The 16,896-nt window shown below is 35.7% G+C and overlaps 1 protein-coding gene across 3 annotated transcripts; it reads left to right on the top strand.

Moving 5' to 3' along the window:
• Nucleotides 1-1,080: 1,080 nt before the first annotated feature.
• Nucleotides 1,081-12,345, top strand: LOC129098910 (nuclear GTPase SLIP-GC-like). Of its 3 annotated transcripts, none has more exons than XM_054608045.1 (22): nt 1,081-1,168; nt 1,635-1,716; nt 3,340-3,452; nt 3,656-3,700; nt 3,842-3,875; nt 4,047-4,133; nt 4,553-4,643; nt 5,251-5,467; nt 5,603-5,830; nt 6,807-7,013; nt 7,132-7,307; nt 7,763-7,856; nt 7,944-8,031; nt 8,119-8,240; nt 8,557-8,730; nt 8,826-8,983; nt 9,174-9,297; nt 9,818-9,926; nt 10,049-10,182; nt 10,417-10,498; nt 10,630-10,710; nt 10,796-12,345. In XM_054608045.1, the coding sequence occupies exons 2-21, from the start codon at nt 1,650-1,652 to the stop codon at nt 10,704-10,706; spliced, it is 2,427 nt and encodes an 808-aa protein (XP_054464020.1). In that variant the 5' UTR covers nt 1,081-1,168; nt 1,635-1,649; the 3' UTR covers nt 10,707-10,710; nt 10,796-12,345. The 3 variants fall into 3 exon arrangements, with proteins under 3 accessions (XP_054464020.1, XP_054464021.1, XP_054464022.1); XM_054608046.1 differs by lacking the exon at nt 1,081-1,168 and adding an exon at nt 1,206-1,331; XM_054608047.1 differs by lacking the exon at nt 1,081-1,168 and adding an exon at nt 1,341-1,359.
• The last annotated feature ends 4,551 nt before the right edge of the window (nt 12,346-16,896 follow it).

The following is a 16,896-nucleotide window of genomic DNA, read 5'->3' as shown; positions in this document are numbered from 1 at the left end:
AGCGAACTTGATGAAAACATTATGTTTTTGGTTTTATTAGACGTTACAGTGGAGCTTGAGATGGTGAGGAACCACCATAAAGAACTGATGGGAAGCCCAGATGAAGAACCACTAATCTGGTAAAAACTGTTGTTAAAATATCTACATAATTCCTCAGGATGGAGCTGTTCTGAATAATGCTAACAATGTTTTTAATTACACTAGTGCTGCACAGCTGATTACCAACTGAAGAGTCCCGGGGGCTCACTGATTAGAGCCGGGAGGCCTCTGGATTGATCTCAACCATTTAGAAAAAACTGTAATCACAGATGTGGATTATGTGCTTGCAAATTTTGTATTAAGCGCTGACTTTTACTTTAAACCATTTCTAACCCTGTGGCTCAGGGGAAGAGCGGGTTGTCTTTCAATCAGAAGATCAGAGGTTGTCGTTGCGTGTTTGGGTAAGACACCTAACACTAAACAAATTAATGTGATGAATGGGTGTGATCGATTATGGGCAGGTGGCAACGATACAAATACAATTCCATTTACCATTTAACCTCATATGAACCATTTGAGGCACCTCTTCTTTCTTATGGTACTTTTTACTTCATCTCCTCTACATTTCATAGGGGAATACTATACTTCTTACACCAGCACACTGACAGCTGCAGTTAATCACTTTTCAGACTTTGAGATTTTATATTTTAAAATATAATAAACTCATAAAATGTGATGTTCAAGATTAAACCAGTGGTTTCCACATGTTGGGCTTGTGCCCCCTCACAAAACAGTTCCTCCCTTGTAAGGTTTCAGATTTCTAGGAGTTGTTGCTACAACCAAAGAGACATTTCAATTCTAAACATATTTTGTTTAACACAATTTGAGGCCCAACAAGTTAAAATATACACACCAGCATGATAAGAGAACAGTACATACAAATACATGTGTGCAATTTGTGTAGAATAATCTCTTCCAACAATTTATAAAAGTATGAATAAGATAAATAAAAAATCAAAAAGGGAGGTTTAGGAAGGGAGGAGTTTCGCGCACATTTGACATCAGAACCAGGAAGCAAACACTCTTTAGGTTTCGTTTATTGTGTGGGATCGGACGACTATTGAGAACAAGGGACTACGCCCGCTTTAAACCTGAGGACCGGCATTGATCTATAACCTACACGCTGCAGGTAACCGTTGGAATGATGTATTGATATTGTGAGGGACTCTTATTCCCCGTTTGAAAGCATGAAGACCGTCACGAAGAATAAGGAGCAAACGATAGGCTGCAAGATCACAGGCTGGAATTAAGAAAATGATTGATGAAGTGCTCTTGTCTCGACTTGATGAAAAGTTAGTTCTATTTATAACAGTGTTATAGGTATGGAAAGCATAAAGTGTCATTATCTGCGTTTTCACGGTGTTTTTTAATGTGTTGCATATTTTTACCGCTCTTATAAAGCAGTCACAAACGCCTTGTTTCACTGCGTTTCTTTTCTTTTTTTTACGGTAATGAGTCCCTCCTCTGTTTCGCATAGCCTGTAAGCCCAAAGTTTCTGTAACCAATGGCCACTTTGTATTCTTTCTTTTTTTTTAAATAAGTATTACAAAATCTTGGTGGTTAATTTAAAACATGTTAATTTGTTTACTTTCCAGTTGCCGTTCGTGGTCATGGATGATTTTGTCCGTAACAAATTAATTGAATGGGGCTTCAGCGAGTGGATAGAAAGATTTGAAGGTAAAGTATTACACTGCGGTCAAGTCAGCCGACACTGAAATTTTAGTGCTCCTATATACTAAAACTCATGGTAAAATCTCTGACTCCTCTCAAAGCTAAAAGTCAAACATTTTTACTGTACCAATTAAGATATACTTCAAAATAAAAGTCCTACATTTGTACCAAGTAATATCAGATAACTGAATATTCAAATAGGTAATTTCTTTCATTTATAAGGTGCTATAAAAAGTATTTATTCTCAATAATTCCAGAAAACGGCTGATATATTTCTTTTCAGGACATCTCTAACTCCACCCATATTGAAAATCAAACATTTTTACTGAACCAATTAAGAGAGTTTCCAAATTAAAAGTCCTATATTTGCACATTTAAAAAGCTAATTTATGAATATTTAAGGTACTACAAAAATAGTGTTCTCAATAATTCCAGACAATGACTAATGTAAACGTGTTCAAGACATCTCTGACTAAACTTGTAAGAAATCGGTATTTTAAGTGATATTAAAATAATATTCTCAATAATTCCAAAAAATGACTAATTAATATGTGTTCAGAACCTCTCTGACTCCACTGGTACATAAAATCAATCTTTTTTAGTGTACCAATTAAGACATTTTTATATGTAAAAGTCCTAAATTTTACAGAGAAACAGGTCATTTCTGAATATTTTAAGTGCTATAAAGGCTATTTTCTCAATAATTCCAGACATTGACTGATGTATATGTGTTCAGAACATCTCTGACTACACTTATACAAAAAACTAAAATTTTTATTGTACAAATTGAGAGATCTTTCAAAGTAAAAGTCCTACATTTATACCGGGAAATATCTAATAACAGAATATTTGAGTTGATATATAAAGACTTACCTCAATAATTCCAGAATAAGACTGATCCACATCTATACAAGAGTTATCTGACTACACCCAGTTAAAATGTTTGATTTTCTTTACAAGTATTGTCGAAGATGTCCTGAACACATGGATCAGTCAATGCTTGGAATTATTGAGGAAACTATTTTTATAGTAACTGGTTTCATTCTTAATGTGAATATAATTAAATTAATCTTATTTCCATATATTTGTACAGACGTTTTGTTTATATGTTATTTTGAAAACCGGAGGTTATGTCACGTCGATCCTTCCACTAACTTCACAAAGTCCATCGCTCGCTCCGATCTGGGCCGTTTGAATGCGTTTACCATGAGTGTTAATATAAAAGGCGCACTAAAGTTTCAGTGTCGGCTGACCGCAGTAGTATTACTGTGCCTCTTTTTTGGGCACAGATGTTGTGCATTGTTTATATGTTCTACCAACACTGAAACGTCTAAGCATCGACAGAACTAACAGAACTATGAAAAATGCTGAAATGTTGTTCTGCATTACAATGCTGACATATGCTTGACAGACATAGTTTTAAGAAAATGAGAGAGATCAAGACTAAAGATCGACACATAATTAAGATACAATCAATAGACATTAACGCTGTGTTCAGGCTGTAATACTCTTAAAAAATGAATTTAACAGCTGAACCAACACCTATTTCGGTCATTTTATGAAAGATTTCTGCAGCAGTTTGAAATTATTTCTTGCATGACTGAGATGCAACTCCGTATTTTTTTGCAGATCAACGTATTGACACGGAGAGTCTTTATTGTCTCGATGAACACGAAATCGACGCCTTGATCCCAATAGTGGGACCAAGGTCAAAGTTCAAGAAGAGACTCAAGTTGTTAAAGGTAATGTTGTGTACTATGAACACAATTTACACAAATACTGTATTTATGATTTACAGGAGCACATACTTCATTAATTGATTTAAATATATCATATCTATTAATAGCATGTGCTAGAATATATATATATATATATATATATAATGTATTTAATATTATGTATTTAATATTATGGAATTGCAACTCATTTCTTTCGTCACTACAAGGAACAAAACACAGCAAATCCAGAAACAGTTGATTCGCCTACTCAAGTAAGTTGAATAAAGTTTCAAGCACTTCGGTATCATAAGGCATTTATTATATTCATACAGATCATATTTCAATGTCTGCTCAAACTTCTACATGGCCACTTAGTATTGATTTAAGACACAGATGTTCATGTTCACCCTCAGGTTTGTCCGTCCACCAGCGGCACAAGTGATGAAGGTGAGATACACTTTATCTTATTGATTAGTGTTCATTTAAGTTTTTAAGGCCTTAATATCTTGCTTTTACTAACCGACTATATTTCGAGACAATGTTTTAATTTTGTGAAAGGCAGATGCAACAAACATTTATTTTTGCTTCTTTTTTTTTTAACAAAACATGTCCAATAAGGAAAGAGAAGGTTGGATCTTCAGGGCAAGTCTAGCCAATCACCAACTAAAAAACAACGACTTCACACAAAACCAGGATCATACTCAGGTACTTATAATACTTTCCAAACAATGGCAACATTTTAATGTAATAACATTGTTACTTAGCTTACTTACATAGCAAATGTCTGTTTCTATATTTTGGCCACAGAAAATACTTTCTCGTTTGCTGCCATTTGTAGTCTTATCAGACAACCCCAAACAGTCAACGGCATACATTCAAGTATCCATAGCAACAATGGGTATGCTTCAAAGTAAATAACTTCACTGTGGCCTTTAACTGTATGATGTATCCTTTGCTAGTATAAGCCTGATGATACACTCTGAAGCATCCTAAATGGACCTGGCAGAGAAAGTTCCTCTCAGGCTTTACCTTCTTCTCCTCTGATTATTTGTCCCCTTATTGTGCATTACTTGATACACTGGTTCATGTTCTTGCTGAATAGCTCTTTACTTTCACTATGGCAGAAGAAATCATACTGTCTGATGTGAAAACCATCATGAGATGTGTCGATCAGAAAATACCTAGCCAAGACAACAAGCTAAACAATTTCCTGAGGTAAGTATTAAGTGTATTACATTTTCCATATTAATATGTTATACAGGCCTGGTTCCTGACCAGGGGCCAGTTTCATTAACAGATTAAGACTGGTAGTGTTTAGCCAGCCATCATGGGTTCGTCCCGCCGTCCGTATGTATATCCATTTCTCAACAACAACTTGAAGGAATTTCTTCAAATTCGGCACAAACATTCGCTTGGACTCAAAGATGAACTGATTATGATTTGGTGGTCACAGATCAACTGTGATGTGAGAAAATACGTTTTTGATCATAACTCAAGAATTATGCTAATTATGACAATTTCACACAAATGTCTAATCGGATAAAATAAAGACGTGATGTCATTTTGGACAGACATGGATGTAAACCATGACTTGACTCTTTGTCTGAGGCATACAGTCATTAGGTGAAAATTTTATTGTTTTGTCTAAAAATAGTTAGTAATTTAACCAAAAGTTACAGCAAATTACTTCTACTGAGGGGAGTACAATATGCTGAAGAGGGCTATTTATAGACAGATGTATTTCTGATTTTGACACATTCTTTAAGTATTTTATGTTTTTGAAATTAACAAACTAACCCATACTTAAACTTTTGTACAACAGGAAAAAAATCAGTGGTTTGGAGACAGACAAGAGGGAGATGGTCGGTGTCTTTGGCAAAACCGGGGCTGGAAAGAGCTCTTTGATAAATGCCGTCATTGGAGTGAAGAATCTCTTGCCCTCTGGAAGAGTCAGTGCATGTACCTCAGTCATGATTAAAGTGGAGGCTAACATGCAGAACTCAAAGTATGAGGCAGACATTGAGTTCATTACAGTAGAGGTAAAATGAGCTGAATATGTTTGTTTATTTTAAGCTGTTTTAAAATGTTTGATGTGGCTGGAAAAATACATTGTTGATTACATAGCATGCCATTTAATTTAACGGAGTTAAAGGTATTTATTTTATTTTATTTAGGAGTGGACCGATGAGCTGTGGTTCTTGTTAAACTTCCTCGGGGATGATGCGGATCAGGAAAGTAATCAGAAAGATGACGATGATCGTCGGGATATTGTTGAAAAGCTGTCAGCACTGTATGGAGAAGACTGGGAAAAAAAATCTCGTGAAGACCTCATGGATGGCAAATATTTCAAAGAGATCCCAGAATTTCGACTTCTCAAGAAAAAGACTTTGACAGGCGAAACAGTAAGTGAGAGTAAAAATCTTATATCACTTAATAAGAAGCCTTCTTGTCCGTCTGACAGTGAAATGTTATTGGAGTTTATGTAATGTGCATACTGTCTAGCCATTCCAGGTTGGTTTAGTTCAACGGTAGTTCAACAAATGTAAAATTAAAATCAGTATGCGAAATTTTCTACTTGAAAAAAGAGTATCCTTGATCCACCTGTCCTTGATAACTACAAACCCATATCAAATGTACCCTTTGTAGAAATATCATAAAGTTTGGATACCAGTAACTAAATACATGTATATAACTGTTTTAGCAAAATCTAACAAGGATTTTCTCCTCCATCTTTGTGCTTCAAACAGTTTGCTTTACGATTAAATGACATCATGGTATTAATTCTCAATGCAACTTTTGTTTACACTTTACTAGAAAGCTGTATTCAGCTCTCTGGTTAAATAATAGTCATTATTTTATCACAATGGGCAACCTTAGCAGGTTAGCCTGACCCATGGAGTACCACAAGGATTAGTACTTGACCCCCGATCTATTCAGTTTATTCATGATCATTTTTTTACAAGGGACACTCAATGCTGACCATGCTCAAATCTACATTTCTCTTTCACTGGTAGGCTGTGGTACTGGGGTCTGCTGACTGTCAAGGGTCAACATGAAAAACCGGGAAGCTGCATCAGGCCTTCGATGATAAACATACTCGCTATGACATAGAACATTTTGGGCTCTGTCAAAATCTGATCATGATCAACTTAAAAAAGCCTTGTATCCACTTCCGGTTTAGTACTTAATATTTGTTTATCCAAATTAAGCTTTTTGCTTTTGTTGTTTCAGTGATAGGGTTTCGTAATCGCTCTTCTTTTTTATATTTTCCTGTTTGAAATTGTTTGTGCAATTTGTAAAGCAGCTTGAATAAGCAGTCTGTGCATATAAATGAAATCCCCTCATGTTGTCTTAATCACATTTCATTATTTATTGCAGGCTAAAGAGCTATCTGCGAAATTAGTCATATACACAAGAAGCGACCCAAAAGATGGAGAAGGTCAAGAAGTGAAGAGGTGGTATTGGCCACTAGTGAAGTGTGTGACTATCAGGGTGCCAAATAATGATCTTCTTAAGCATGTCACAATTGTTGACCTTCCTGGAAATGGGGACCGTAACAAGGGCAGAGACAAGATGTGGCAACAGGTAATTTATCACATGCAATGCTGTTTATTGTTTATTCTGTGATATCTGCAAACTGTGACATCATGTTATTACAAAGTACGGATAATCATCATAATAACTTGCTGTCTCGTCCCTTCAGGTCGTTGGAAGTTGTTCCACTGTGTGGATCGTGACTGACATGAATCGAGCTGCGGCAGAGCCAGAAGCCTGGGAGATCCTGAAAAGTGCCAGTAGCTTCATGGGAAATGCTGGCGAGTGTCGGCATATTCACTTTATCTGCACCAAGTCTGATCTTAGTGAAGATTCAGAAGATCAGTAAGTGATTTAAGATGCCAAAAGTAAATATACTTATATATTAAAGTTACAGTGAGGAACTTTTAAGTGGTTATGAAACAGTCTCAATAACAATACTGATTCCTCCACATGACGTACATAAGAAAATAAGACCACCAGCGAGTAGAGTCTATTTTTATATAGTCATTTAAAATGCTGTCATTGGTTTTAGTCAGTTCTATTCAACGAATTTACTTTAGAACTCAATAACTGCTTATACACTCAACACAACTAACTCAATTAAAATAGTAGTCTGTAACTTTGTCACTTAGGTTTCAAAATGACATAGTTCTTTCCAGAAAACTTCCTAGCAGATCACAGACCTGTAAAATAAAGTGTTGCATGTTTCAGTATCAATGGTGGATTCAATAGTTAAAGGTACAAGTCTAACAAAGAGGGGAACAAAGGTGGCAATTAATGCAAATGTTTACATTTAGTTCAGCAGCTGGTGTTCGTGATTTCATATTGAAAGCAAACGATCAAGCAAAGAAAGAAGTGAGAAAAGAATTCAGCAAACTACACACGGTTAAGGTGAGTCTTAGAGACTGACAGAAAGTTTAACACAAAGATTGTCTACAAATGTAAGCATGCCTTAATATCAGAACTTTTTCTTTTCAGAAACATTTCAGTGATGAAAGTTTCGAAGTGTTCACAGTGAGCTCCAAAGAGTTTCTAAAAAAGAAACTTCTAAATAAAGATGACACTGGTAGGTGAAGTCTCAATATGAGAGCACATTATTAAATATGTTGTGTAACTATGTAAGATGCTATGTAAGAGATGCATTTTTTTACAGAAATACCCAAACTTCAGAAATTTCTGCAGAATCTCAATGACAGTCACTCAGAGACGTTAAACTATGTGTCTGGAGCTCTTGGGATTCTCTCTCTGATTCAAGGGGCCAGCCGTAGAGAAGGGGTAAGATCAAGTAATAAATTCTCTTTCTTTGTCTTAAATCATCATTTATATTGACAGAAATGAATGTGAAAACATGCGAAAGTCAAAGACACACTTCTTACATGTAATGTCACCCATACATACGTTTGAGCAATCAATTTAGTTGTTTTCCTGAATTTCTTTTGCTTCAGAGAGGCTGCATGACGACCTTAAATAAAGGGTGGTCTAACCCAAAATCTACTGAATTTTGTTTATATGTGAATAAATTAAAAAGCCCAGTCAAATAGCAGTATAGTTTCATTGCTTTAAATACTGAATGTGTTGTTGTTGATTTCAGGCTGACATGAAGACAGATGTTTGCAAAGTCCTGAAACAAAATTTGAAGGATGAACTTGATAAAATCAGGGAACCCATGGAAGAGACTTATCAGGCTTTCGAAAAATGCCTCAGTGAGGGGGTTGAAAAATCAAAATGTTCACGTGAAGAAGTCTTGAAGAAGGCCATACATCCTGTACGTATTTGAATTATAACTACTTCATTACAACAGATTTTGCACTTCATATGAATGTCTTAAAAATGTTTTTTTTTGTGTGTGTCTTTTTTCAGAGAAAGACAGGTCGTGGTTTCCACAAGATTCTGAAGTGTATAGTACAGCGCGATGGCATCTACAAAAAAACAAAAAAAGATAAAGAAATAAACCTCAATATGAAGTTATCTGCATGCCTGACTGAGAGCATTGATGAAAAATTCAAGAAGACCTTCCCGTAAGAAATGTATTAACTAAGACCTGTATTGGCTAATTTTACAAACTATGGACACTGTGTAGAATTAACTAATTCTGCAATATACAGTAATACAAATTATGCAATGTAATACATACATAGAAATTAAATTATTATAATACAAGCTTGACAATTCTGCATTTATGAAACATTTCAACTTAACATGTTTCAGAAATGAAGGAAAATGTGGACCATTTAATGGCGTCCTCAATTCGTTTTCACTTGACATGAAGAAGATGAGGGAGAAGACAAAGTATAAAGATGTCAAGCTGCAACTGATGTTTCTCATTACAGAGGTAAGAGATGAGAATAGTGCCATTAGTCCATTATCAAGCAATAATGCCAGGTCAGAGCGGCTTAAGCAGAGGGGTGAGCAAATCAACCCAAACATCAAGTTTGCGATTGAGGACTGAAATGAAGACTAAACCTGAGACAATAAATTAATTTCGATGTAAGATGTTTTGAGCTGTTAACAAATATACTCTGTATATGAAGAAGTCTATCAATACAGTAAATGTTGTCAGTTAAAACTGGACACGCCCTTTAAAAAATGAAATGCTTCTGCAAAGCTGATGACCCTCCCCATATTCATGACAACATACTGGAGTTTTTGAGGTAGTCTGACATCAGTGGGAAAAAAATATATATGTGCACCCTCACCTGGTGGAAAGCAGGAAATCTGTTCAAATATTGTTTTTATTCAGGTGATAATCAGGTGAAATCTGGGGGAAGAAAAGGAAAAGATCACCCTTATTTCTATATTACCTTGATTTTATTTTAAATATGTTGATATATGCTTCATATTCTCTCTCGTAGGAAGAAAAGTTGAAGACAAAACTCAACAAAATCATTCGCGATCGTAAGAAAACGATTTACAGCAGTCTGACGGAAACGATTCAGACAGCCATGCAGGAATGCTACAATGGTATGATATAAGATCATGATATATATAACCTGACACTATAAAAATGCACATCATTCATTGTGATACTGCAGAATGTAATGATGATAAAATGTAATTGACTAAAGTTTTCTCTTTTGTTGTAGATGCAAAACAATTTAGTGGAGATGGCACGCTGCAAAACATGAGGGACACTATTGTGAAGCACGTACATGGGTCAAAGGACGTCATGTTTCAGGAAGCTAAAGATGTTATGTTGAACCAGCTGAGGGACTTGATGGTTTGTAACATTTTATAATACGTTGTACAATGAGGATATAGTAAAACATGTTGTGCTGCTTATCTTTATCTATAATTCTGGGTCATCATATATATAATCAAGTACAATTTTCATCTTTTTGAATGCTGCTTTTTCTACTAAAACACTGCAGGCACTTTCACAAACATTCTGCTTTTGTTATTAGTCTTAGGCATATTTTGGCTGTGAGTGCTAAAGATTTTTACGTTAATTTAGGATGACATCCTGGAGAACCTGGATGAAACAATGCAGGAATCAATCGAGCTGTCGCTCAAGACTGATGGTTTCTCAATCCCAGGTGAAGGCAACGTAGCAAAATAAAAACAAAGAATACCCGAAATAACTGATTCAACTGAATAAGTCAACTTATTTCTGATAGTGTAATTAAAAGCGAACTTGATGTAAACATTATGTTTTTGGTTTTATTAGACGTTACAGTGGAGCTTGAGATGGTGAGGAACCACCATAAAGAACTGATGGGAAGCCCAGATGAAGAAAACCACTAATCTGGTAAAAACTGTTGTGAAAATATCTACATAATTCCTCAGGATGGAGCTGTTCTGAATAATGCTAACAATGTTTTTAATTACACTAGTGCTGCACAGCTGATTACCAACTGAAGAGCCCCGCGGGCTCACTGATTAGAGCCGGGAGGCCTCTGGATTGATCTCCACCATTTTTGTCAGGCCATTTAATCCATGTTCTCTTTGAGGGTTGTTTTGATATATACTTTGAATTAGCTTGTTGTGACTTAAATGCATAGAGATTTAAGATTTTTCTATATTTGGTAGCGCATTTTTGCTTTTAATTGATAAAAGATGCAGACAGAAAATGTGTGGGGGGTGAGAGCGGGATGTCATGCAGCAAAGGTCCCCAGTTGGATTCAAACCAGGGACGCTAGGTTTTTCACAGTACTGGTCTTAGTCACCAGTCCACTATGATATTTCAGATACATTTTAATTTTAATGATTCAACTTTTTTTTTCTTCTTTAATATAGTTAAGTATAAGTTAAAGTTTTTAAACTCTGCCATTCTGCCATGTAAATGTTTACACATTTTCATAAAAACATGACGATTTGGCATTTTTAAAAAAGCAAAAAAAGAGAGTACAGCAATGTCAGCAAACAACATCAAGAGACTGAATACTATTGACACAGAAATGATGTATCACAGTGAACTATAGTGGGTGTACCAATTCCTTAACAATAATATATTCACATGAATATTCTTTTATTTAGAGTCTGACCCTTAGTGTTGACTTGGGCAGTGGTACAGAGAATTTGGCATGCATTTGACATGGTCTCAATAATTCAGTTTTTCTCAGTGTCTGCTGTACATCTCCTGTTATGTGAAGCTACATTAATGTAACAGTGCTCCAGTGTGTTAACACATATATCACAAATGTTGAAACACGCTGAAATGCCTCAGTGGTAATGTAAACTCAGCACCATTTAATAAAGAAACAAAGCACAAACAGGTACTCAAAGCCCTTGAACAAAACACTTGTAATTAATGTGTTATACTCACTTAAATGCTTTCATGTGACTGTCAGCATGAAAGCGATTTTAAAATGTCTCCTACAGCTATAAGCACTAGACGTTTATGAATGCACCTGGTAAAGATATGCATGCTAACATGTGACGCAAAGGCAATACTCTTCGGCAAGATACAAATGATTTCCTAATAACTCTTAACTTCTTTTAGATTGCATTTAAATACTTATTTTTTTCTTCTTTAATATATTTAAGTATAAGTTAAAGTTTTTAAAGTTTTTTGTCCATTTTTTTTATCTTATATTAGTATTGGTTGATTGGAATTGAAATTCCAATGATTTTATGGCTGTTAAACATAAATCCTGAACCTTGATCACAGTACATACTGTAGGTTTGATTTGACAAAGACTTTAGGCTTTTCAAAGAAGGATCTGACATTTCTTCTTTAATGTTCAAGGACAAAATTAGCTTGCTGTGTTTTATGCTAGTGTTTTCGAAGTATGTTCATTCATTCATGAAATATTTGATAGAACTAGATGATATTAATAAACCAGCCTATCTGGTTTCTCATTATTTACTGAACAATTGTTTTGTTTTAATCTTCACAGGTTTTGTCATGGTATACAGTCCAATAAAGATCACTTTCAAAGTTCCACATGTACTTTGGCTTCTTTGTCTTAACAACAGTTTCTATTGATAGATAAGCAAATTATTTTCCAACTTTGTTCTTGTCAATTACTTCTTAAAACCTCTCCTAAACCTTATCTTCAATTAAGTTACCTGACACCAATGTACATTAAAGTTCCCAAACATTTTTAGTAACCCACACCACAAATACTATACATATTATAAATGTATGATACATTTTAACATAGTAGGTTAGACCTGTTAGTCGGTGTGTTCAACGTGTCAATGTGTAATGATTTGTAAATATGCATGTTTGTTGCTCATTTACTCAGTATCTATGAGGTTTATGTCTATGAACTGATATGACATTAATATTGTCATATAAAAGACATGTTGTTCTTGGACCACATTTAAGACATCATTTTAGATGTAGAAAAAAAAAAGTTCAACACGATCTAGATTCTGTTAATTTCCCAACCATTTGTCAGTTTGTCCTGATGATCATTGCTCGTTTTGTTCTAACAGGTTCAGTAAAGGTGTGTTGTTATTCATGTGGGCGGCTGTGGCGTAGTCCACTACGCCACAGCCGCCCACATGAATAACAACAGCAAGGTAGTTCTCCAATCAGAGGGTCGGTGGTTCGATACCCGGCCTCGGCAGTCGATGTGTCCTTGGGCAAGACACTTAACCCCAAGTTGCTCCCGAAGGCTTGCCATCGGTGTGGACTGGATGTTGCATGAATGTTAGTGATGGTGGCACCTTGCATGGTAGCCCTGTCATCAGTGTGTGAATGATATGTAATATACTACTGATTGTAAGTCGCTTTGGATAAAAGCGTCTGCTAAATGACTGTAATGTAATGGAATGGAATGGAATGGATTGTGTCATGATTGTTGTGGCTTCAAAGTGCCACTTAGTGATGCAAGAAAATGGAACATGCGGACACACAGATGGGCCATAAATAGGGACAGGCACCATTTGCACTATGTTTAATACTGCTTTTTGGTCCAGGGGTTTATCAACACTATTGTCACTTCCTTTCTTCTAACTGACCAAGAAAACTCACTATGTGAACTTGAAATAATGGAAATAAAAGAGGGATCACAGAGACAATAACATCAGTGGCATAATATCAGGCCACAAGTAAACCTTGTTCTTTTAACAAGTGGCTGACCTTGTATGCCCTAAGTTAGTTTATCTCAACAATAAACGGTCTGCATGAGTTTGTTTGTTTGTTTGTTTGTTTTGGGTGTGTGTATTGGTGAGTAAGCTGCTCTTGATACCAGGGAGTTATTAAAGATGTGTACATGTGATAGTAACAATTTCAGCACACAAACAGCTTTACTTCTTTAGCTATACTGTATAAACATTAGGGTGATTATTTATGTGGATATATGATAACCAAGTTCATTATTAAAATGGGTAGAACCACATTAGTGTATTAATATCCTTTTTTTATTTATTGAGAATTTGCTGTATATGTTAACTGTTCATTATTTGTTAAATGTTTTATACAGTTTTGGGTTGTGGGATGATTAATGAAATACAAAAGAAGAAAAATATAAATTCTGCCATGTAAAAATGTACATTTTTCAGACTATTATCTAACGTTAGTTCTTTAATGTAATTTGCAAGTGCTCTTTTGGCATAAGTCTGTCCGCATTAGTGAGTAAGCTACTGTTTATACCATGCACCAGCAAGTAATACAAATTTAAATTTCAACACGCAAACAGCATTGTTGAAGAGAGAAAACTATAAAGCAGTTATAGATCAAATGAAATATTTAAGCATAAGCATTTAACATCATAATATGGAGTGAAAGAGTTGTCCTTGTTTTGTTTGCTTCCCTTGTTTGACATTGTTTTTGGATGTGTACCCAAGTACATGCACTGTTCTACTGGCTGTGTCCCAACTAGTTATGCACTGCATCATGAGATATGTAACTGTCAACAACTCCCTAGCGTTGCTTGTTGTTTCAAGCCAAATTCACTGTAAATATTTTTTTATCAAATATTTATTTTAGGAATCAGAGTCCAGAAAATTCAAACAATTTCAAAATGTATTCTGGTCATAAAAAACATGACGATTTGGCATTTTCAAAAAAGCAAAAAAAGAGAGTACAGCAATGTCAGCAAACAACATCAAGACACTGAATACTAATGACGCAGAAATTATGTATCATAGTGAACTATAGTGGGTGTACCAATTCCTTAACAATAATATATTCACATGAATATTCTTTTATTTAGAGTCTGACCCTTAGTGTTGACTTGGGCAGTGGTACAGAGAATTTGGCATGCATTTGACATGGTCTCAATAATTCAGTTTTTCTCAGTGTCTGCTGTACATCTCCTATTATGTGAAGCTACATTAATGTAACAGTGCTCCAGTGTGTTAACAAATATATCACAAATGTTGAAACACGCTGAAATGCCTCAGTGGTAATGTAAACTCAGCACCATTTAATAAAGAAACAAAGCACAAACAGGTACTCAAAGCCCTTGAACAAAACACTTGTAATTAATGTATTATACTCACTTAAATACTTTCACACGACTGTCAGCATGAAAGCGATTTTAAAATGTCTCCTACAGCTATAAGCACTAGACGTTTATGAATGCACCTGGTAAAGATATGCATGCTAACATGTGACGCAAAGGCAATGCTCTTCAGCAAGATACAAATGATTTCCTAATAACTCTTAACTTCTTTTAGATTGCATTTAAATACTTATTTTTTTCTTCTTTAAAGTGTAAAATGTGCCTACTACTAGACATTAGCAAGCTCCATGTGAGTTTTGTGTTCAGTTCAGTTGTTGTCAATTAAAACTTTTTCAGCAAACTACTTTCAAATCATATTAGCAGCACAGACCAAACTTTCAGTGGAGCAAAGGTTTGTATTCAAAGACTATAAATTCAAGTTCACAGGTCGGGGGAAGTTGAGTCAGCTGTTAACCCAGAGAGTGCTGCTTCTTCAGGCTGTCTGAGCGCCTCACTCTCTCCTCTGGTGTCTTTCTGTACCAGCTCCTGAGAAGAAAAAGCCACTGTCATACTGTGCTAAGTGTAAGAGCCATTTGGTCATTGTTTTGTTTTGTAAAACCTCCCACCACTTGGGGGGATAGTGCCACTCTCAATCAGGCAAGAGGTCAATATAATCAGTGAGTGTTACCTGATGCAGGTGCTGCTGAAATGGGAGGCAAATAGTTTTTGACCGCCGCGCAATAGTGAACGAAGATGAATGGTATGATTTCTTTTGACTGTTATTTAGTAATGAAACGTATGACAGAAACTGGCTGTGCTCTGTTTGTTTATGAAAAACTGGGTTTGTAAATAATAAATTGGATTCATTTTGGAAGCTGCTTTTTCAGCAGTGGAATGAGGTGGAGTGATGTATCTCTAAATAAATTATAGTTAGATATATTATGATCTATCATGCCCTAGATGAAGCTAGAAAAATTAAATATGTTAATTTACACAATCACACAGTCATTTATTTAATGCCAGCTGTCTTTTTTGAAAGTGTCTGTTTAAACTGTGTTGCTTTTAGTCAGAATTATGACCTTGAAATCTTCGTAAGTGTGTAATATTCATTTATGAGCTTTGATTGGTCAGCAGGCGGTGCTTTTGTACGAGTTGACCTCTTATCTCCAACATAATCTGCTCAGCAGGTCCAGTGTTCAGCATAAGTAACCATGGTGATTTATCCCAGTAAGAAGTGAACCTCCGTCGTGGAACAGAAAACCCTGAAGTACCTTGATAACCCCAAATTTTACTTCCTGAAACAGGCCTCTGCTCTTGTGTGTTACATTTGGTCAATGTTCATGTCCTTGACTCTAACAGCGTCTCTGAAAATTCAGACTATATCATTGGAAAAGTTGAAAGTGTCTTAGATAACAGCAGACGTGTGTAACTGGTTCAAAGAGAATCCAAACGCATGAAACGTGTGTCTGCATAGGGTGACGAAATCGTGTTTTTATAAATTACTGTATAATATTGAATAAAGTGTGCTTGTGTGAATTGTGTGTAGTGTTTTCACAAAATGAGCCCAGTTTTCAAAACCGATCCAGTTGGTCCATGGCTGTGGCATTTTGATTGGCAGAGTTTTTAAATGACAAGTGACTTTGTGTCAGAGTCCTGTGTCTCATATAGAGAACAATGTGCAGAGTACTGAGGCCCTGCTGACACCCACTACTACTACCACTATCATTATTAGTCACATTACTATTATTATTGCCTGTACTATTACGCTTATTGACTTGCTTCTACCCTGGAGTCTTTGTGCTTTCTCGCTTCGCAGGCTTCTATAAATCGTGGCTGTACCTGGACCGTGGATGTGCATCCTGCTACGGCCCTGCTGACACCGACTGCTACCACCATTATTATTATTACTAGTCACATTACTATTACTATTACCTGTACCATTAAGCATTTTAGCTTTACTTCCACCCTGAAGCCCTTTTGCTTTCTCGTTCTGCAGGTTTCCATGAATTGTTGTGGTACCTGGACCGTAGTCGTGCCTCCTGCTGTGAGCCGACTGACACCCACTGCTACTTCGATTATTATTATTAGTCACATTA

The sequence above is a fragment of the Anoplopoma fimbria genome, chromosome 11 (assembly GCF_027596085.1).
Source record: "Anoplopoma fimbria isolate UVic2021 breed Golden Eagle Sablefish chromosome 11, Afim_UVic_2022, whole genome shotgun sequence".
NCBI classification, from domain to species: domain Eukaryota; kingdom Metazoa; phylum Chordata; class Actinopteri; order Perciformes; family Anoplopomatidae; genus Anoplopoma; species Anoplopoma fimbria.
Note: the sequence above shows the minus strand (reverse complement) of the source record. Positions and strands in the feature narration are given on the sequence as shown.

What these genes read in the sequence shown, in the direction of transcription:
- LOC129098910 (XM_054608045.1), top strand. Translation starts at nt 1,650, where the DNA reads ATGGATGATTTTGTCCGTAACAAATTAATTGAATGGGGCTTCAGCGAG. An exon ending in AGACTTTGACAGGCGAAACA is followed by an intron (nt 5,831 to 6,806) that starts GTAAGTGAGAGT and finishes TATTTATTGCAG; the next exon opens with GCTAAAGAGCTATCTGCGAA. An exon ending in GAGACAAGATGTGGCAACAG is followed by an intron (nt 7,014 to 7,131) that starts GTAATTTATCAC and finishes TCGTCCCTTCAG; the next exon opens with GTCGTTGGAAGTTGTTCCAC.